Source organism: Salvelinus fontinalis, chromosome 19, assembly GCF_029448725.1.
Source record: "Salvelinus fontinalis isolate EN_2023a chromosome 19, ASM2944872v1, whole genome shotgun sequence".
Lineage (NCBI taxonomy): Eukaryota > Metazoa > Chordata > Actinopteri > Salmoniformes > Salmonidae > Salvelinus > Salvelinus fontinalis.
Genome location: NC_074683.1, coordinates 47,349,587 through 47,373,125, shown reverse-complemented (window position 1 = coordinate 47,373,125; position 23,539 = coordinate 47,349,587). Strand labels below are relative to the sequence as shown.

General features: G+C 42.0%; 1 protein-coding gene across 1 annotated transcript in view; it reads right to left on the bottom strand.

Moving 5' to 3' along the window:
* The window catches only part of LOC129816864 (mannosyl-oligosaccharide 1,2-alpha-mannosidase IB-like), a 180,846-nt gene that overhangs the window by 111,067 nt on the left and 46,240 nt on the right, over positions 1-23,539 (bottom strand). The window contains exon 4 of the mRNA XM_055871799.1: positions 22,305-22,563. Within this exon, the coding sequence (XP_055727774.1) occupies positions 22,305-22,563 (259 nt within the window). The remainder of the gene's footprint in view (positions 1-22,304; positions 22,564-23,539) is intronic.

The following is a 23,539-nucleotide window of genomic DNA, read 5'->3' as shown; positions in this document are numbered from 1 at the left end:
TTTTGAACCATTAGAAGTGTTTTTCCCCCCAACTTTTTTATTTACACATTAAATCAAATCAAGTTTCTTTTATATAGCCCTTCGTACATCAGCTAATATCTCGAAGTGCTGTACAGAAACCCAGCCTAAAACCCCAAACAGCAAGCAATGCAGGTGTAGAAGCACCTGCAATCGACCCACATTACTCACATTGGGAGTCGTGTCAAAATGGGGGAGTCCTCTGAGGTTTTGGATTGAAGTTTACACACCTTAAGTGATATGTAGGAGTGTATTGAGTGATATGTGAAGGAGTGCATTGAGTGATATGTGAAGGAGTGTATTGTTGTGTTGTTTGTTCAGTTCTGTTCTGATACAAATCTCACCAGATTAGGTCTGCTGGATTGTTGGGATTTCTCCCGATGGATTATAGGTCTAACTTCCTGATCCTGTGGCACTGCGATGAAGTTGACAGAGCGATGGGTAGTATAAGCCAATTTGCAAAACATTGTTTCAATAGAATGTGTTGTTATTCTCTAACACGTTTAGACATCGGTACCAAGAATAATTGGTAAAAATAATAATGTATGCTTGTCTGGATTTCCTGAAATCAAAAATGAACTGAAATGTTGTTCTGATCTGTCCTCTCGAGGTTATCAAGAAAAGTGATGTCAGTCGGTGTCTTAAGGCATGGAAGAGATAATTGGACCGCACAGTGTGTGTACCTCAAACCCCCTCTAACTGGCTGAAGAAAAGCGACAAAGGCATTCAATACAACCCTGTCCGCACCACTTCTACCAAGAGACCTGAGTCCGAGCCAGCAACTGGTGTACAGCATCCGATCTAAGTTGTCAACTGCTATTCTCTCAGGAGTGTGACAGGAGTCCACGTGGAGTGTGCCTGGGGACAGATCTGTTCCAAACTTCTCTTATGTTGCTAGTAGAGGTCGACCGATTAATCGGAATGGCCGATTAATTAGGGCCGATTTCAAGTTTTCATAACAATCGGAAATCGGTATTTTTGGACACCGATTTGGCCAATATTTATTATTATGATTTATTTATTTTACACCTTTATTTAACTAGGCAAGTCAGTTAAGAACACATTCTTATTTTCAATGACGGCCTAGGAACCGTGGGTTAACTGCCTTGTTCAGGGGCAGAACGACAGATGTTTACCTTGTCAGCTCGGGGATTCAATCTTGCAACCTTACAGTTAACTAGTCCAACGCGCTAACCACCTGCTTTACATTACACTCCACGAGGAGCCTGCCAGTTATGCGAATGCAGTAAGAAGCCAAGATAAGTTGCTAGCTAGCATTAAATTTATCTTATAAAAAAACAATCAATCAATCAATCATAATCACTAGTTAACTACACATGGTTGATGATATTACTAGTTTATCTAGCGTGTCCTGCGTTGCAAATAATCGATGCAGTGCGCATTCGCGAAAAAGGACTGTCGTTGCTCCAACGTGTACCTAACCTAACCATAAACATCAATACCTTTCTTAAAATCAATACACAAGTCTATATTTTTTAACCTGCATATTTATTTAAATGAATTTCTTTTAACTTAATATGCGGATTTAAAATAATATCCTTCTGTGTATTGACTTTGAGAAACGCATTGATGTTTATGGTTAGGTAAATTCGTGCAACGATTGTGATTTTTTCCCCAAATGAGCTTTTGTTAAATCATCCCCCGTTTGCGAAGTTGGCTGTCTTTGTTAGGAAGAAATAGTCTTCACACAGTTCGCAACGAGCCCAAACTGCTGCATATACCCTGACTCTGTTTCAAGAGAAGTGACACCATTTCCCTAGTTAAAAGAAATTCATGTTAGCAGGCAATATTAAACTAGGGAAATTGTGTCACTTCTCTTGCGTTCATTGCACACAGAGTCAGGGAATACGCAACAGTTTGGGCCGCCTGGCTCATTGCGAACTAATTTGCCAGAATTTTACGTAATTATGACATAACATTGAAGGTTGTGCAATGTAACAGGAATATTTAGACTTATGGATGCCACCCGTTAGATAAAATACAGAACTGTTCTGTATTTTACTGAAAGAATAAACGTTTTGTTTTCGAGATGATAGTTTCCGGATTTGACCATATTAATGACCTAAGGCTCGTATTTCTGTGTGTTATTATGTTATACTTAAGTCTATGATTTGATAGAGCAGTCTGACTGAGCGATGGTAGGCACCAGCAGGCTCGTAAGCATTCATTCAAGTTTTGCCAGCAGCTCTTCGCAATGCTTCAAGCATTGCGCTGCTTATGACTTCACTTGCTTATGACTTATCCTATCGACTCCCGATATTAGGCTGGTGTAACCGATGTGAAATGGCTACCTAGTTAGCGGGGTGCGCGCTAATAGCGTTTCAAACGTCACTCGCTCTGAGACTTGGAGTAGTTGTTCCCCTTGCTCTTCAAGGGCCGCGGCTTTTGTGGAGCGATGGGTAACGCTGCTTCGAGGGTGGCTGTTGTCGATGTGTTCCTGGTTCGAGGTAGGGGCGAGGAGAGGGACGGAAGCTATACTGTTACACTGGCAATACTAAAGTGCCTATAAGAACATCCAATAGTCAAAGGTATATGAAATCCAAATCGTATAGAAATAGTCCTATAATTCCTATAATAGCGACAACCTAAAACTTCTTACCTGGGATTATTGAAGATGTTAAAAAGGAACCACCAGCTTTCATATGTTCTCATGTTCTGAGCAAGGAACTTAAACGTTAGCTTCCTTACATGGCACATATTGCACTTTTACTTTCTTCTCCAACACTTTGTTTTTGCATTATTTAAACCAAATTGAACACGTTTCATTATTTATTTGATGCTAAATTGATTTTATTGATGTATTATATTAAAGTTAAAATAAGTGTTCATTCAGTATTGTTGTAATTTCCATTATTACAAATAAATAAAAATCGTCCAATTAATCGGTATCGGCTTTTGTTGGTAGTCCAATAATTGGTATCGGCGTTGAAAAATCATAATCGGTCGACCTCTAGTTGCTAGTATACCGGTTGACAAATGGACAAGACATAATGGGTGGTAAAGATGGTGGCAGCCCAGGTAAGACATTGAAATTGGGACATTATCATGGGCCATCCACTTTGAACTGTAAAGCTTTCTGAAGTTGACAATGAAGAAGACGACAGAAGATTGAGTGCCCGAAGGGGGGATTAGTCAACTGTGCCCAGAATTGATTAAGACTCGTCTAAAATAGTTTATTTTGGGGTATCAGGTTGATTGTAGAGGTCTACACACTACACAAATGTATAGTAACTTAGATTAAGAATGCATTAAGATACTGATCTGTAATTATAATCGTGATAAGAAAGCTAATAGTAGAATTATAGGATAACTATACTGTATGTTAATATCAATGCGCATCCTGCCAATGTGTGTTAAATTGAGGGTTTTTGCCTTTGAGTGATAGGACCAATGTGAATCACTGAGCAATGTCATGCTAAATTTGGGTTAGATAATTGATTGGGTTTTGGAAACTGAATGGTTTTTAAAACTGATGGATTGATTGATTGGTGAATGGACAGAGTGAAACTGATCCTAATCTATTTGACTAATTTACGTTACCAAATTAAATTTGATGATATTGATAATACTCAGGAAATATAGCATGTATGGTGTTAATGGCAGAGACTATAGGAGTTGCCTTAAGTAGTGGAATCATGATGATTGTCTTGGGTCATGTTCAATAGGCACCAACGGAATAGATTTTACTTAAACCAGGAGTCACTACCTGGATTTGTCCAACAAGGTATGCTAACTTTAGTTTCTAGGGTGGAAATAGTTATTTCCACCATACTGATCAATTGGAGTGTGCTAGATGACTAAATATTATTTTATCAAACTCTATTGTTGCATGCACTGCATTAAACATTTGGTAGGCCTGATCACGACAACGATGAGACAGCCTATAGGGAGGAGGTCAGAGACCTGACCATGTGGTGTAAGGACAACAACGTCTCCCTCAACATGACAAAGGAGATGATTGTGGACTACAGGAAAAGGAGGACCGAGCACGCCCCCATTCTCATCGACGGGGCTATAGTGGAGCAGGTTGAGAGCTTCAAGTTCCTTGGCGTCCACATCACCAACAAACTAACATGGTCCAAGCACACCAAGACAGTCGTGAAGAGGGCACGACAAAACCTATTCCCCCGCATGAGACTGGAAAGATTTGGCATGGGTCCTCAGATCCTCAAAAGGTTTTACAGCTGCACCATCGAGAGCATCCTGACGGGTTGCATCACTGCCTGGTACGCTCAGCCTTTGACCGCAAGGCACAACAGGTGGTAAAGCGTACGGCCTCTATACCAGGTCGTGTCAGAAGAAGGCCTTAAAAATTGTCAAAGACTCCAGCCACCCTAGTCATAGACTGTTCTCTCTGCTACCGCACGGCAAGCGGTATCGGAGCGCCAAGTCTAGGTTCAAGAGGCTTCTAAACAGCTTCTACCCCCAAGCCATAAGACTCCTGAACATATAATCAAATGGCTACACCGACTATTTGCATTGCAAGAAATTGTCCGTAGATCTCCGAGACAGGATTGTGTCGAGGCACAGATCTGGGGAAGGGTACCAAAAAAGTTTCTGCAGCCTTCAAGGTCCCCAACACAGTGGCCTCCATCATTCTTAAATGGAAGAAGTTTGAAACCACCAAGACTCTTCCTAGAGCTGTCCGCCTGGCCAAACTGAGCAATCATGGGAGAAGGGCCTTGGTCAGGGAGGTGATCAAGAACCTGATGGTCACTCTGACAGAGCTCAAGAATTCCTCTGTGGAGATGAGAGAACCTTCCAGAAGAACAACCATCTCTGCAGCACCACCAATCAGGCCTTTATGGCAGAGTGTCCAGATGGAAGCTACTCCTCAGTAAAAGGCACATGACAGCCGGCTTTGAGTTTTTAGGTCTCTCCAGAGATGTTTGATCGGGTTCAAGTCCGGGCTCTGGCTGGGCCACTCATGGACATAAAGCCTTTCAGACAATTAGAAACACAAAGATTGAACTCTTTGGCCTGAATGCCTAGCGTCACATCTGGAGGAAACCTGGCACCATCCCTACGGTGAAGCATGATGGTGGCAGCATCATGCGGTGGGGATGTTTTTTGGTTGGTTGATCAAGGTAAAGATGAAAGGAGCAAAGTACAGAGAGATCCTTGATGAAAACCTGCTCCAGAGCGCTCAGGATCTCAGACTGGGGCAAAGGTTCACCTTCTAACAGGAGAGAAACGTGATATGTTTTCCATTTTGCTCTAGAATGCAGGCCTCACAAGACTAGTCTGAAGGTCCCCTGGTACCAGTTGAAAAAAATGAATGGAAGTATATAGAGAAGAATGGAAGTATATAGAGAAGGCTTAGTGGCTTAATGTAAAAAAACATTTCCTGATCTTTCTTATCTCTCTCAGATATAGGACAGACACTTCAGAACAAATAACAAATTATTTTAGATTTTTTGGGGGGGACTATCTGTTGTTCCATGTAGATAATATGTTATTCAATGCGTTTGTATGGGCTAATCAGGCCAAAAAAGATTTTATCAAATATCGTTATAAAAATGTTTACTTCAAGGGGTCTTGAAATTCAAAATAAGTCAAAAGGATCTTAAAAAGTCAAAATCTTATTAAAACAATTCCATATAGCTTAGTAGAACGACCCTAGTATTCCTATCAGCGGAGCAAGACGGAAACGCAAAACATTTAAAATAATTCCACATGTAGCAAGCAAAGTGTTTGTATTGTCCAATCTACATGAGAGCCAGACAGACAATTTAGTTGTCATGCACCTAATTAGCCTATTTCTCAGCGGCGCCAACGACAACCTGCCTCAGCCTCCTCACCTAATTGGCTGTCAAGTAAAAAAAAAAGTTAGGTGAATCAGGTCAGACTAGGATGGAGCGTGAGTGTGTTGTCAAAATGGATAAACAAAAAGGTAAGTCCAAACTCGTGCCAAATTACCAAAAATCAGCAAAGCTACCAGCTCGTCCTCAACTGATGAAACGCCATCACAGGTGGAAGCTAGTAAGCCTACTTATGCAGCAGCTAGCACTAGCAGCCTTCCAGTGCCGACAGATCTCACTGCCCAGGCCTAGCAATGTCAGTGGCCTTGCTTCTTTTTCCTCTCCTCGAGGATAGTGACAGTTCCTCTCCCAGAAAACCACGCTGATGATTGGCAAAGACTCAGCGGCGCTCATGAGAGCGATCCCCCTTTTGTTAACACTGGTAAGCCTACGAGTGATGAGACGGATAGTCCCGACAGCGTGGATTTCGAGTTCCAATGTGTAATATAATTAGGCTACCAGCTAAATCCTGTATATACAGCGCCTTCAGAAAATATTCACACCCCTCGACTTTCTCCACAGTTTGTTGTGTTACAGCCTGAATTTAAAATGTATTAAATGTATATTTTGTGTCACTGATCTACACAAAATATCCCATAATGTCAAAGTGAAATTAGATATTTAGAAATTAGGTATTTAGAAATGTTTACATATTAATAAAACAATTAAAAGCTGAAATGTCCTGAGTCAATAAGTATTCAACCTAGGAGTAATAATTTGCTAAAAAAGTCACAAGTTGCATGAACTCACTTTGTGTGCAAAAATAATGGTTAACATGATTTTTAAATGACTACCCTATCTCTGTACCCCACACATACAATTATCTGTAAGGTCTCTCAGTCAAGCAGTGAATTTCAAGCACAGATTCAACCACAAAGACCAGAGTGCTTTTCCAATGGTTTTCAAAAGGGCACCTATTGGTAGATTAAATCGGCAAGGATGATTTAATTTTTTTTATTTTTTATATATAAAATAAAAGGAACAGAACTAAGCACAGGCAAAATCCTAGAGGAAAACCTGGTTCAGTCTCCTTTCCAACAGACAATGGGAGACATATTCAACTTTCAGAAGGACAATTACCTAAACAAAAGGCCAAATATACACTGGGGTTGCTTATCAAGACAACATTGAATGTTCCTGAGTGTACTAGTTACAGTTGACTTAAAACCTGCTTAAAAATCTAATGACAAGACTTGAAATTGATTGTCTAGCAATGATCAAAAAGCAACTTGATTTTGGCAGAGCTTGAAGAATTTCTAAAAAAAAAAAAAAGGGGGGGGAAATATTGTATAATCTAGCTGTGCAAAGCTCTTAGAGACTTACCCAGAAAGACTCAGATGTAATTCTAACAGGTATTGATTCAGGGGTTTGAATACTTATCTAAATAATACATTTTCATATTTATTTTCCATTAATAAAAACATCTATTGATTACTGATTAGTATTTATTTATTTATTTTTTATTTTACCGTTATTTTACCAGGTAAGTTGACTGAGAACACGTTCTCATTTGCAGCAACGAAAAGGGGAATAGTTACAGGGGAGAGGAGGGGGATGAATGAGCCAATTGTAAACTGGGGATTATTAGGTGACCATGATGGTTTGAAGGCCAGATTGGGAATTTAGCCAGGACACCGGGGTTAACACCCCTACTCTTACGATAAGTGCCATGGGATCTTTAATGACCTCAGAGAGTCAGGACACCCGTTTAACGTCCCATCCGAAAGACGGCACCCTACACAGGGCAGTGTCCCCAATCACTGCCCTGGGGCATTGGGATATTTTTTAGACCAGAGGAAAGAGTGCCTCCTACTGGCCCTCCAACACCACTTCCAGCAGCATCTGGTCTCCCATCCAGGGACTGACCAGGACCAACCCTGCTTAGCTTCAGAAGCTGGCACATCGAAAATTTATTTTACAATCTGCAACATCTGAATTTCCCACTTGAATTACTGAACAAGTAAATACATCATCGCCACCAGACAGGAATCTAAATAGTAGCATTGTGACACTGTAAGCCTATAGCTTCGTGAAACATAAACATCAGGCTTAACATGAGAAAATTACCCCCCCCCCCAAAAGAAACCTTCATCAATTAAAGCAAATCTATAGGCTACTACAAGCACTGGCGCCACATGGTCTGATAGCTTATCGATAGACAGCCACGTAGACGTCTCAATTTCAGAACCAGTGATCGGTAGTATATACTTTGTGAGTGGCTGACACAGATAAAACATTTTAGGGAGGTGGGGGGCCCAAACTCCAACTTTGCGGTCGTCCAGAGTAGACTTTGGCGGTATACCGTAAACTGGGGTATTTGGAAATAGCCACGGGATGGTTTTAAATACCATCAATGCCGTTGAAACCACTTATTTTAAGTTTTTCAATACATTTTAATATTTGTAGTAAATACCTGCAGTCAACTTGTGCAATACATTAGGACAGTGGTCACCAACCAAGTCAAAATGCAAGCCAGGATCTCCCGCTCAGATTCTGTTTTTTCTTTTTTTATAAACATGACTTAAGATTTTGTAACATGAACCAATAAAAACTGTTTGGTAGCAATGAGGTTTGTGCAGTAGGCTATAGGCCAAATACATTACCACTGCATATTGGCTATGCTTGAATTGCCCTGCCAATGTTGTTCTTCTCAGATTTGATCACACTGGTAATAGATAATTTGTTGTATTACTCGTGAGACCCAGCTGAGTGAACATAATATTATATATATATATATTTTTACAGGACTGCATCTGATAGTCAGTCTGATGGGAGGGAGGGGACAGCGATGAGGCTGAGAAAAGGGGACACAGTCCAGCTGATGGCAAAACTGAAGTCGCACTGCATTATTTCTGCCTCATGCACCAATTCATGTTGTTACTCCTATGACCAGAGAAAGTGAAAATTTCCACGATATTAAAAAAGACAAGCCACTAACAATAACAACGCAAGCTTATTGGAACATTTTGTTAAACTCATTCATTGCAGCTGCAGTGCTGGAGTACGCACATTTTAAGGCTTATAAAAGTGTTGAGTGCTGAATAACTTAGATATTAACTTACTCAAAAACAGCAGCTCTTTGCTGTATTCATTGAGACTCTCTAGTCACATTTTTTTATTTTTTGTTCTCACAGTATCAACTTTGCTGTGAGTTCGAGTTTTCTTTTTACAGTCTATGGCACTTTGCCTTCCTGGCGCCAGAGCTGCTGAATCAAGCGCAACAACTGCGCAAATTAATAAAAAAATAATAGGAATGCAAGGCTTTATCAATGTTTAAAAAAATAAATAATGACATAAATGTTTGTTGATCGACTAGGAATGCCTTGAAGAGGGACCAGTCAATCGTGATCGCCCGGTTTGTGACCACTGCATTAGGAGATAAAGGAGATTGTGTTCTTCATTTCATCCGTCACATTATGAAGTTTACCGTAGTTCCCCTGAACAGCTGAGCCAGTCACGTGTTAGTTTGGAAATAGCACATCGGGAGAAAGCGGGAGCAAGTGTCTAGCAGTTTATGGACAGGGGTCGCATTTTATATTGAAAGCCAAGTGTTTTTTTTCTTCAATACCGTGATCAGGGACATGCAACTACCGTCTTCCTTCCCAGAAAAATACATTAGTGCAACACATTCGGCAGAAAATAGCTTCATTTGTCAGATGACAACAGATGTGCAACGTTATTTGGCTGGCAGGCAAAAAGTAAATGCGCTTACAAAGAAAGAAAAACTGTTGTCTTTTGCAAAAACGATGCATGGCAATCATATTTCTAATGTTTATTATAGAAAGAATGTAGCCAGCTACAGTTCCTAATGTTTTGCTTAAGATTAATCTTGCATTTTACCAGAGAAAACGAGGCGAAAACAAGAAAAGTAGCTGCACATCAGTCAGAGCTCTGTCTGCTGATAGAATGCCCATTTCTGATTCTCATCGGAGTTCAACTGAAGCACAAAATGAGTCTGATGCCAAGCAGAAATAACAATAAGAAGCAGTTTAGATCTGCTTTTACAAATCTCAGCAAGTTATTTCTTATGCGTTATATATTTTATTCCTGCATGAAAATGCAGAATTCTGCATTAACGCAACCCCCAAGTTTAACATGATAGTTATCTAAGTAAGTGGCTGAATTAATAAGGTGACGGGACATCATATTGCGTTAGCTTTCTACTGTGCTTGAAAAGTCAATGCAATTTGTTTATTTCCGTTTGCATATTTAGCTAGCACCCTCCATGGAAATTTGCTATTAATTGTGCTAATTATGTAAGCATTCTAGTAGTTGACACCCAACTAGCTTTTTTAAAATTGTTTTGCCGCCCCCTTGTGTACTAAGTCGATAATACCGTAAATCCCTGGATGAGAAAGGGACGATGCTATGACGATATGAACATCTGGATACAGCCAAACCCTAGTCCAGAGAAAATGCGCTACGCCAGTGCTCATGATAATATATGGAATCAGGAATACGAACACTTCGTATTTTCTTAAATAAACAAATTAATTACAGTAACTGTCAGCATTTCATTTTCCTACTGTACCAAACCGTGACCCCAAAACGTCCCGAACCGTGCGTTTAGGTCATGCAGCAGAGATCATGCAGTCTGTCTAACGCTGACATTGCTTATGTTGATAATGTTCATATCCACACAAGGATAATTATGTAGTCATTTCTACCCACTATCCATCATGGTGTGGATTAATGTCTGCCTTTAGAAGGAGGAGGCTAATATAAACCCATCTCCCTCTGCCTAGAGAAAATTGGGTCTGGTGTTGTATCACTACAAATTGTCGATTAGACTCTCTCCTCATTTGAATATTGAGTGGTGTAGATACCTCTGTAGATTTATTAATCATGCCACATTATACGCCCGACCTTGCCTTGGAACGGACTCCAGCCCAGAGAGTTACCCAGTGTTACTAAGGTCAGTCTGGACGAGATTAAAATCTCTGCCCCGCTCTCTCTCCGCTCGTCCACAATCACTGAGATGTGTATCTCTTCAGCTCTTAGGGTTGATGAGAAAGGCAGATTTTATTATTAAGAATTCTGGGGAATTCATAACCAGTTCTGATACACTTTTCCTTCCACTTCAGTGTGTACGTATTTCATCACCTGTGCCTCCAAGGACACATCACCTTGTAATTTCATAATCTGAGCACTCTGCTGCTGTAATGTGTCTTTTGTTCTAAATATCATCCGATTTTTGAAAAGGAGGAGCGTGACATTGCTTGTTGTAGGCTGAGCTCTTGGGCACGTTATATGAAGACATTATTTCCCCGGTTGATTGCTTTTTCAAAGCGCGCCTTGCAGAGAACCGTGAGGGTGACATCCTTTTAGAGTAAATCACATCTCTTGGACAACTTCCTGGAGAAGCAAGGCCAGGACTGGAGCAGAGGCACAGAAAGAGGGAAGGGAGAGATGAGGGAGACAGAAAGTGAGAGAGAGAGAAGAACGCAAAAAGACAGCACTACATAATGAGAATCTAAGCAGATAAAGCAGAGAGAAAGGAAAAGAGGGATAGAAAGAGTGAGATGAAGATAGACAGAAAAAGACAAGAGCAGGTAGAGATAGTGAGTAAGGGGGGTATGACTCAGTGTGACTGAACAGGACCTTCCTTTATCCAGCTGAATGACGCCTAACAATCTGAGTAGCACCTCCACCCACAGGTTAGACTAGAGGTTGTTGTTTACTGGATTATTCCTGTTCCTGCAAAACTCAGGCCAGAGGAGGCTGACAGGACGGAGGTGGACAGCCTATAAACTCAGAGGTCCGCAGTGCGGCCGGCCAGTGCTCCCTTTGCCTTCCTGTCTCCTGTCCTGAGAAACAGCCAGCTAGGAGCTCTGCTCTGACCTTCACAATGGTAGCCAAACCCTTGGACACCAGGCACCCACCCCCAGCCCAGGTCTGTCAGGATGCACAGCCTGCCCTCAATCATCCCCCACGGGTGATTCATAAAGCAGAAGCTACCCCCCCACAGACCAATCCTAGAGTCCTGCATTTGGGTTGGATACCCAAGGTGTCCTGCGGTTGACCAGCTAAAAGCTGGTGGGTGTAATGAAAATATTCTATCAACCTGCGGGTCGGCTCACGGTTCAGAACAATTATATTCCGGGTCGGAAATGTTTTAAATCAAGATAATACATTTTTTTACAAACCCAGGAGCTTGATGTTTGGCATTGCGTTGTGAATTCCATTCTGTGAACAGAGGCAAGCATATAGGCTACCAGCCACACACTCAGTGGATCAGAGAACTGTCCATTATTTGTGTGGTGCTGAAACTTGTTTCATCCCTCCATAATTATAATAAATGATACATTGCAAATTGACCAGAACTAAGCCCAAAAAGAGAGTGTATTTGAAAATAGCAATTTCATACCTTGATTACATTGAGACACGATCACATCGATCACTTTCTTTTATTTGTGGGAATATTTGGGAACAGATTTCCTAAATTAAACACATTTTTTGCTGAATCCCTAGTGATTTGAGTATTTTTGACAAAAAACAATCCCCCCGATCCCAAAATTATATTGATATATTTACTTTTTTTATTAAAATCTTTGGTGGCAAAACATTTTTATAATCAACCACAGGCTCACCTGTTGCTGACCCCTGCCCTAGGCTATAGCCTACTAAAAGTATTTTTGCATCCTACGTTTTAATCTGGAAATTATTTATTTAAGTTATCTAAACAATATTGAAAGTTCTTTAGAACAAAACGCTCAGTTACAGTCTTCTCACATCGCTGCAACTCCCGTACGGACTCAGGAGAGGCGAAGGTCGAGAGCCATGCGTCCTCCGAAACACGACCCAACCAAGCCGCACTGCTTCCTGACACAATGCCCGCGCTTAACCCGGAAGCCAGCCACACCAACGTGTCGGAGGAAGCACCGTACACCTGGCGACATATCAGCGTGCATGCCCCCGGCCCACCACAGGAGTTGCTAGAGCACGATGGGACAAGGACATCCCTGCTGGCCAAACCCTGCACCCAGACGATCCTCCTCTTTTTAATAGAGGACATCCCTCTGTTTTCTCACGCAATTGCATAGCCTATAGCAATGTTGCGGAACATGAGCTTTCATTAAGTGTTTGATTAGATTTTCGATAACATTTGCATTGATGTCCGAGGGATTAGAGGGACAATAGAGTTCTGAGTACCAGGTAGTTTGGTAGGATACTAATGACTTATCATCAGCATCAGACCTTAGATATGTCTAATGACCGTGACTAAAAGGTCACGTGGAATTTGACTGCCGTCATGACTCATGACAGCCGGTGTGGCGGTAATACGGTCACCTAGGTAGACCATTCCATTGTTGTGGGTCGGCTAAGGAGTATTGGTGTCTCTGAGGGGCTTTGGCCTGGTTTGCTAACTACCTCTCTAAGAGTGCAGTGTATAAAATCAGAACATCTGCGGTCTCAGACACTACCTGTCATCAGGGGAGTAGCCCAAGGCTTGATCCTAGGCCACACGCTCTTCTCAATTTACATCAACAACATAGCTCAGGCAGTAGGAAGCGCTCTCATCCATTTATATTCAGATGATAGTCTTATACTCAGCTGGGCCCTGCCCGGATTTTGTGTTAAACGCTCTAAAACAAAGCTTTCTTAGTGTCCAACAAGCTTTCTCTGCCCTGAACACCTCAAAACAAAGGTTATGTGGTTCGGTAAGAAGACTGCTGCCTTAGTCCATCTCGTTAGTCAGAAGGTGTTTCAACTGTGCTGGCCCAGGTGATGTTTAAGAGTGGCTGGCCTAGTGCTCCAGTTATCTTGAGAGATGTGGAGATGTTGAGACTACCTATTTGATTTCTAGAAAAACATTCCTTAGTCTGATTTTCCCTGTTTATGTTTCGCTAAACTTTTTGGTTATCTTCCTTTCTTTAAGTTTGATGTGGGTTTTTATTTTGTTTACTTCTTGGGCAAATTTTGTGGTTGCTCATGGTGGGTGTCTTTTAGGTCCTAGTTGTTGTTGCTAATCACCTTTCAGTGGAGACCCCCCATGAGTGTCTTTCAGAACCCCTCCTAAAACCCCACCTGTTTCGTTTTGGTTGTTGTCAGTGACTCTTTGTTAGTTCCCTTTTCTGTTGGAGTGACAATTTTGGTTTTCTTGCTGAGGAACATAACAGATACCTACTGCAACCCTCATCCTCCACATACAACACCCGTTCTTCCAGTCACATTCTGTTAAAGGTCATCAAAGCACACAGATCTCTGGGTTGCTCCTCTTTTCTGTTCCCTGCAGGTAGCTACTAGAGCGAGCTGCAAAAAACACTCAAACTGGACAGTTTTATCTCCATCTCTACATTCAAAGACTCAATCATGGACACTCTTACTGACATGTGGCTGCTTCACGTGATGTATTGTTGTCTCTACCTTCTTGCCCTTTGTGCTGCTGTGTGTGCCTAACATGCACCATGTTTATGCTGCTACCATGCTGTGCTGCTACTGTGTTGTTGTCATGTTGTGTTGCTACCATGTTGTGTTGTCATGTGTTGCTGCCATGTGTTGTTGTCTTAGGTCTCTCTTCATGTCTTGTTGTAATGTCTCTCTTGTCGTGATGTGTGTTTTGTCCTACATTTGTATTTTTAATCCCAGCCATCATCCCCGCCGGAGGCCTTCCGCTTCTTGGTAGACCATCACTGTAAATAAGAATGTGTTCTTAAATTGACTTGCCTGGTCAAATAGAGGTTAAATAAATACATACAGAAAGAATGTAAAGGTTTTGTTACATCGGCTTTAGGCTTTCATTAGGTAAGAAGGCTAATAAGAAGGCCCTTTTTTTAAGAGCGATTTGAGTTGTCAATGTGCTTTCACTGTAAAATAAAAACTAAAAAAACATTCTTAATTCATGGCATGGATTCCTTTTATCCAAAACTTGAATAGGGGAGTAACAGCCTACTACTCTGAAGTCATAAAAACAATGAAATATATTGATGTTATTTGGCGGGCCACGGTTCGGCTCTCAAAACAATTCAATGCGGGTTGTGGAGAAAAATGTGTCCTGATGTCAGATATCGGGTGGGGCTCGGAATTATCTTGAGAAGCGATCGGTACTACTGCGGTGCTCTGGAGTTTTGGGGAGCTGTGTCTGGAGTTATGAATGTGCTGCCCTGGGTAACCTCTGGAGTCAGCCTGATTGATTTAAAATCTCCCTCCATCCTTCCCCCACCAGCGGATCCTATCTGCTCTAACGGACGGCCCTTCAGAAGATGCAGGAGGGCAGTGAAAATGTGACTGCTGTAAATATATTCATGGCACCCAGGCAGGGTGATAAATTCCCTTTAAAAGGAGACAGTAAAGTAGCTCAGATGGGCCACTTTAACAGCTCTTAGCATCGGGTCCTAACAGATAACAGGGGATGATACGGCTGCTGTTCCATTGCAACATATGGTCCTCTCACACTGATCTCACCACTGAGAACACTCATCATGGTTTCAGACCCAGTCACAATGTGTGAACATGGAAGCACAACTAGTGGTCGGTTCAGGAACTACATCCTGTCATACAAATCACAGCCAGTAAACAGGGCAGTCAGGTGAACAAGTTTGGATAGTAGTACAATATTAGAGTAGATCATGTTTAAAAAGTCACCTTTTATGGTTGAGAAGCTTTTGCCTTCAAATTAATGACCATGCTCTAAACCTCCCTGGGCCCATTCCCTCTTGCACTTTCTCTCTACACTGCTGTGACTTTTCTTTGGGATATATTAACTGATATTCCACCTCCCTCTCCCCGTCTCTCCGACCTTGGGTACTGTCTGCACCACTATGCCCCTTTCCTCGCACCCTCTTTCTCTCTCACTATGCTGGGTATATGGTCAGCCATGAACCTGGCACTGAAGTGATGGTCCCTGTGCTCCCCAGTCCTCTCCCCCCAGGGCTCCTTGTATCACAGGCCAACACACCACACCTCTCTTCTGACCTCTATAGGTCCCAGAGAGCCTGGCCAACACTCTAAACAAAGAAACACTCCTTTCTTCTCACTCTCCCTGCCAAGACTGAACGGTCCCTAACGAATGGTGAGAGGACCATGGATCAAAGGCTGTCCGTTTACAGATACTCCCTAAGAGAATATAGTTCATAAATTAGAGCCAAAGAGTTCACCTGTCATTGAGAGTTTCAAAAGGCAGCCACATACAGAGAGGGCATAGACATCACAATCCCGTTCCCATTTCCCAGTATTACGTATTGTTCGAGTTGAAAGGATACTAAATGGATTATTGCATTGTAATGACGAGATTGTCCGGGTCAGGCAAGAATAAATACTATACAATAGGGAGAACATTACGTTTTATGGGGCAACAGAAATGTAACGACTAAAATAAACCCTAAAAAATGTGAAAAAAAGAAGTTATCTTGCGTGCAGCCTCCTACCTCTTCTCAAACACACACCACTCAGCGTCACACAGAGTCGGCCTCATAAAAACAATTGTGAAGCAGTCAAACCCCTAGACACATGAAGGCAGGCACGCAACCCGGTAAACCAGGAGGATGACAACATGGAACAAAAAAAACTTCTCTCAGTTTCTAGGCTTGGGTGGTATACCGTATGCCGGTGTCTTTGGAAAAATCCACATGAGGTTTTTCAATACCGTCAACACTGTTAAAAAGTTGAATATTTTTAGCTACTTTTTAAGTAAATACCTGCATACAATAATACATTAGGAGATAAAGAAGATTGCATTCTTCATTTCACCTGTCATATCATTTTTCATTACGAAGGTTACCGGTAGTCCCCAGTCACGTGATGTTTGTTTACAAGCACACAATGAATTTAAGACTAAATGCTTGCCTTCTAGATATCTTAGAACTATTAAGTTAACAGTAAAAAAAAAAAGCTTAATGCTCTGCAGTTGTGCTTGTTAGCATTTAGTTAGCATTCTCTATGAGATTTTACATCTACTTGTTAGCATTGTTAACCTTTGGATTCGAGGGGTTTGAAAACAAATCCCCTTGTGTTCAGTGTCAGTATTACTGGATATCCCGGTATGGCACAAGGTCGGTATGAAGGTATGACAATTTCGATAGCGTCCAAGCCTATCCATTTCTACCTCTCTCACGCTAATCCAGGCAGGATAAATTATTTTCCCTGCTTCCGCTTAATCTGTTCAAACACCACAGAGATAACAACACTGAGGTGCGCTACCGTGGCAACAGTCCCGAGGTGAGCAGAATTGTGGGTCTGTTGTGTCCTGTGCCAGTTCCTCTGTCACATTCTCTCCATCAGCCCAGCGCTAATCAAACGTAGCACCACCCTGCTTCTTACGCTCATACTTAGCATTTAGCTGCTATGGTTTGCCTGGAATACAGATGTGTCTTTTCCACCCATCTCTCTTTTCACCACCTCCATTTCAGAGATGTGCTAAAAGACAGCAAAATGGTAATGGAATAGCGTGGCCAAACAAGTCCACACTTACCGAGGTGGGTTCCAGCAGAGAGAACACTGTTGAAATATAGATCCATGACATCCATACATAATGTATAGAGGAATACATTTTCAAGAATTACTGATGCTGGTCACCAGATAATGTTTCTCTTCTGGGGATATAGGGCGGTATCAGATGGGCATAGCTTACTACAATGTGTATCACACAGAGCAGAAACCTAGATTGGCTCTCTTGAGAATAATCTGTTGCAGAGTGGAGAGTCGTGTTAGATGGGGAATTAGGCTTATAGCACTGTGCTGTGGGGAATGGATCTTATTTTTTCATATTTATTTATTTTATAGATGCATGGCGATGATTACTTTTCTGTTTCACAAATAACACAAAATGGTGCTTCAGAGTGAGATGTATTCATCCTTAAAAATATCCTGACTGGTTGGCATTGCCACCTGGTATGGCAATTGCACGACATCTGACCGCAAATGCACTACAGAGGGTAGTGCGTACGGCCCAGTACATAACTGGGGCCAAGCTTCCTGTAATCTAGTACCGCTATATACCAGGCGGTGTCAGAGGATCACTGGGGCCAAGTTTCCTGCCACCCAGGACCTCTATATCAGGCAGTGTCAGAGGAAGGCCCTAAAAATTGTCAATGACTCCAGCAACCCTAGTCAGACTGGTCTCTCTGCTACCACACGGCAAGTGGTACCGGAGCGCCCAGTCTAGATCCAAAAGACTCCTTAACAGCTTCTACCCCCCAAGCTATAAGACTGTTGAACAGTTAATCAAATGGCTACTCTGACTATTTGCATTGATCCACCCTTTTTTTTCACTGCTACTACTCGCTGTTTATTATCTATGCATAGTCACTTTACCCCTACCTACATGTACAAATTACCTCAATTACGTCGACTAACCTGTACCGCTGCACATTGACTCTGTTCCGGTACCCCCTGTATATAGCCTCGTTATTGTGTTACTTTAGTTTATTTAGTAAATATTTTCTTAACTGCGTTGTTGGTTAAGGGCTTGTAAGTAAGCATTTTATTTGTACATCGACTCGGTACCCTTTGTATATAGCCAAGTTATCGTTACTAATTGTGTATTTGTTATTAGATTTAATTATGCGTTTTACTTTTCTATGATCTTTCTCTCTACATTGTTGGGAAGGCCTGTAAGTAAGCATTATGTCTCTCTTTCCTTTACGAAGCATGTGACGAATACAATTTAATTACATTTATGAGAAATCAGTGTCATTACACTGTGGTTGGGTATGGCAGATGGCCATGCCGGGAGCGTGAACGCACACGCGGCTCTTAAGAGAAGACAAGCTATGTGCACACTGCCCACAAAAGAAGGTGGAAACTGAGCTGCAAAAAATGACCACAGAGACAAATATTTCCCTTATATTACACAGACCCACAAAGAATTCGAAAACAAAAACAAATATTGATAAACTCCCATATCTATTGGGTGAAATACCAGTGAGCCATCACAGCAGCAAGATTTGTGACCTGTTGCCAAAAGAAAACGGCAACCAGTGAAGAACAACACCATTGTAAATACAACCCATAATTATATTTATTTTCCATTTTGTACTTTAACTATTTGCACATCGTTATAACACTGTACATAGCCATAATATGACATCTGAAATGTCTCTATTCCTTTGACTTTTGTGAGTGTAATGTTCACTGATCATTTTTGATTGTTTATTTCACTTTTGTTTATTATCCACTTAACTTTCTTTGGCAATGTAAACATATGTTTCCCAATGCCAATAAAGCCCTTTGAATTGAATTGAGAGAGCGCTTTACCATGCCCTAAAGGAGACGTGTGATATTTAAACACACCATCTTGGATAGAGTGGTGTTGTATGGATCACATTAAGGATCACACAGGGCCATTTGCCATGTACTGTGGGGATTGCTCATGGAGAGAGATGGAGGCAGGGAGAGAGGAGGGTGGTGGCCTCATCCTCTTCTCTACAGATTCCACAACTCCTTCTGTGCGGTCTTTATGGGCCACCATTTAAAAGCCCTACTTACGCTATCGATTTATCAGAGCTTTACAGTTACACATATCTCTTTATAAATGCAGTACAACACAGGCCTTCCTGTTATTGTAGAGGACCCCTATCTTGGCGGTGTAGAGAAATGTTATATTTCAGCCAATTTCCTGCAATTCAACACATTTCTCCAATGTGTTAACTCATTCAAGACTGTTAGAAAAGTATTCCAGGTGAAGCTGGTTGAGAGAATGCCAAGAGTGTGCAAAGCTGTCACCAAGGCAAAGGGTGGCTACTTTGAAGAATCTCAAATATAAAATATATTTTGATTTGTTTATCACTTTATTGGTTACTACATGATTCCATATGTGTTATTTCATAGTTTTGATGTCTTCACTATTAATCTACAATGTAGAAAATAGTAAAAATAAAGAAAAACCCTGGATTGAGTAGGTGTGTCCAAACTTTTGACTGGTACTGTACTTTAAATCTGGTTTTAGTCATTCAAGTTTACACTGAAAGCCTTTCTGCTTCCCGAAAAAAAATTATTTTTTATTTTTTTAACAACATATACATACATACATACATATTGTTTGGAAAAACGCTTAGGCGGCCCGGCCAAGGATTTCAATGGCATAAAAATCCCTGCAAGCATTTCTGCTCTGGTCCCAATAGGAAAAATGTATATGGTGGAGGAGATATGGTACACTACATATACAACAGTATGTGGACACACCCCTTCCAATTAGTGGATTCGGCTATTTCAGCCACAACCGTTGCTGACAGGTGTATAAAATGGAGCACACAGCCATGCAATCTCCATAGACAAACTACCCTGGGGAGGCAGGGTAGCCTAGTGGTTAGAGCGTTGGACTAGTAACCGAAAGGTTGCAAGATCGAATCCTCGAGCTGACAAGGTAAAAATCTGTCCTTCTGCCCCTGAACAAGGCAGATAACCCACTCTTCCTAGGTCGTCATTGAAAATAAGAATTTGTTCTTAACCGAATTGCCTAGTTAAATAAAAGGTAAAATAAAACAATTTAAATAAAAAACGTTGGCAATAAATTGGCCTTACTGAAGAGCTCAGTGAATTTCAAAGTGGCACCGTCATAGGATGCCACCTTTCCAACTAGTCAGTTTGTCAAATGTCTGTCCTGCTAGGGCTGCCCCAGCCAAATGTAACATCTAGGAGCTACAACAGCTCAGCCATGAAGTAGTAGGCCAAACAAGCTCACAGAACGGGACAGCCAAGTGCTGAAGCGTCTAGCTCATAAAAATTGTCTGTCCTCGGTTGCTACACTCACTATCGAGTTCCAAACTGCCTCTGGAAGCAACGTTAGCACAAGAACTGTTCGTCGGGAGCTTCATGAAATGGGTTTCCATGGCCGAGCAGCCACACACAAGCCTAAGATCACAATGCCAAGTGTCAGCTGGATAGGTTTAAAGCTTGCCGCCATTGGACTCTGAAGCAGTGGAAACGCGTTCTCGGGAGTGATGAATCTCGCTTCACCATCTGGCAGTCCTGACGGACGAATCTGGGTTTGGCGGATACCAGGAGAACGCTACCTGCCAGAATGCGTAGTGCCAACTGTAAAGTTTGGTGAAGGAGGAGTAATGGTCTGGGGCTGTTTTTCATGGTTCGGGCTAGGTCCAGTGAAGGGAAATCTTAGTGCTATACAATGACATTATAGACAATTCTATGCTACCAACTTTGTGGCAACAGTTTGGGGAAGGCCTTTCCTGTTTTACTATGACAATGCTCCTGTGCACAAAGCAAGGTCCATACAGAAATGGTTTGTTGAGATCGTGTGGAAGAACTTGACTGGCCTGCACAGAGCTCTGACCTCAACCCCATCGAACACCTTTGGGATGAATTGGAACGCCAATTGCGAGCCAGGCCTAATCGCACAACATCACTGCCCGACCTCACTAATGCTCATGGCTGAATGGAAGCAAGTCCCGGCAGCAATGTTCCAACATCTAGTGGAAAGCCTTCCCAGAAGAGTGGAGGCTGTTATAGCAGCAAAGGGGGGGACCAACTCCAGCAAAGGGGGGTACCAACTCCTATTAATGGCCATGATTTTGTAATGAGATGTTCGACAAGTGTCCACATACGTTTGGTCATGTAGTGTATAATGTGGGAATCTGAACATTGAAGAGGGTTCTATTTCTAGGGACAAAGGCTGAGTGGCATGACAATTACACACAATATCCCCAGTGCATTTAGTTTGTGTTCACATTTAAGTCAGATATTTTTCAAGACCCAGTGACATGATTGGCAGTTAGCCTAGCGGTTAGAGTGTTGGGCCAGTAACCGAAAGATCACTGGTTCGAATCACCGGACAAGGTGAAAAATCTGTCGACGTGCCCTTGAGCAAGGCTACATGTCCAAGTAGAAACTTTATAAGGCAGGGATGATTCCAGGGACGATATTGGTTGGACAGATGGTGTGTCACATTCCCATTCCATGACAAGATTGGTTAGACAATGTGTGACAGACAAGGAGTAACTAAAAGCGGTTGATGAAGAGTCTCGCAAGATTTTACAACATTTTGCAATAGCACGACACATAGCCATCCTCCCTCCTTGAAAACATTGTTGTTGATGACAGTTGGCCTTTGTTCTGTAGAGATATGATTGGTGCTCACAATCACAAAGTAATCAGGCAGCCGCCGTATAGCTATGAGTGTATGGCAGGCAGCATACTCTCTAAATGATAATTATGTGGGAACAAAAGGCTCATTGGGAGACAAAAGCAAGGTTTAGAGCAAATGGGCTTGCCTCGTGCCGCAGTAAGTGTTCTGACTAAGTGGCGTTCAGAAAGGCATGATAGAGGTAATTATCTAGAAGAATGGACGGATGGGGGAAAACAGTTTCAGGTTGGCTGTCTGTCGGTCCCTACTCAGCATCGCAGAAAGAGCATCTGAACTATCAGACACATCTATGTCTCCTAGATCTCCCTTTCACACAGAGAAAACTGTGACATAGGGACAGACAAAAGACAAAGATAAAGACACGTGCACGCGCACACACTCATCCACACCCCCAACCCCACCCCTTCTCCCTCCTTCTACCTCACCTCTCTGATCTTGTCTCGTTTTTCCTTGACGTCAGGCTCCACGGAGTCTCCATCGTTGACCCCCAACATCTTGGGCATGGGGACAGGGGGCAGGGGCTTGGGCACCTCCTTCTTCTTTAGGTCCTCCACCACCTTGCTCTTTTCCGTCTGGATCTCAGCCCGCAGCTCGTCCCGGGACTTCCTCAGCTTCTCCTTGGCTTCCTGCAGCGCACGCTCATGGTCCACACGAATCTTATCGCGCAGGCTCTCCTCCTCCTCCCTAAAGGGGCACAACAGGAAGTCAGCACACAGATTACAACATAACCAGGAAGTGAATAACCTCATACAGTGGGCACCTAAAAGGTACAGCAGGAAGCGGGCACCAAACAGTACGATTCAAACATTGTCATACAATGGTAACGTTAACCTCTCTTGGGTAGGGGGCAGTATTTTCACATCCGGATGAAAAGTGTGCCCAAAGTAAAATTGCCTGTTACTCAGGCCCAGAAGCTAGGATATGCATATAATTGGTAGATTTGGATAGAAAACACCTTAAAGTGTCTAAAACTGTTAAAATGATGTCGGTGAGTATAACATAACTGATATGGCTGGCGAAACCCCGAGGACAAATCCTTCCAACAAAAAAACAAAAATTTCCAATGGCTTTCATGTTTAATATGAGTATTATGAAATCCTCCCAGATTGCAGTTCCTAGGGCTTCCTCTAGCTGTCAGTCTTTAGAAAGAGTTTCAGTTTTGTTTTTGGACAAATGAGCTAGAAGTTGTAGTCTTTCTAAGTGGCTCCCATTTTGGCTGTAGTGTTTCCAGGGTGAAAGCGCATTCTTTGTTATTTATATCCGGTAATGAACATACTATTCTCTGTCTTAAATTGTATAGTTTATTTACATATTAGGGTACCTGAGGTTTGATTATAAACATTGTTTGACTTGTTTGATTAAGTTTATTGGTAACGTTTGGGATTCATTTTGTATGCGTTTTGAAGGAGGTAAACCGGTGGATTATTGAATGAAGCGCGCCAGAGTTTTTATGGATATAAAGAAGGCATTTATTATATCGCTATTTCTGACTTTCGTGTCGCACCTGCCTGGTTGAAAAATGTTTTTCATGTTTTTGTATGCGGGGCACTGTCCTCAGACAATCGCATGGTGTGCTTTCGTCGTAAAGCCTTTTTGAAATCTGACACAGCGGCTGGATTAACAAGAAGTTAAGCTTTATTTTGATGTATAATACTTGTAT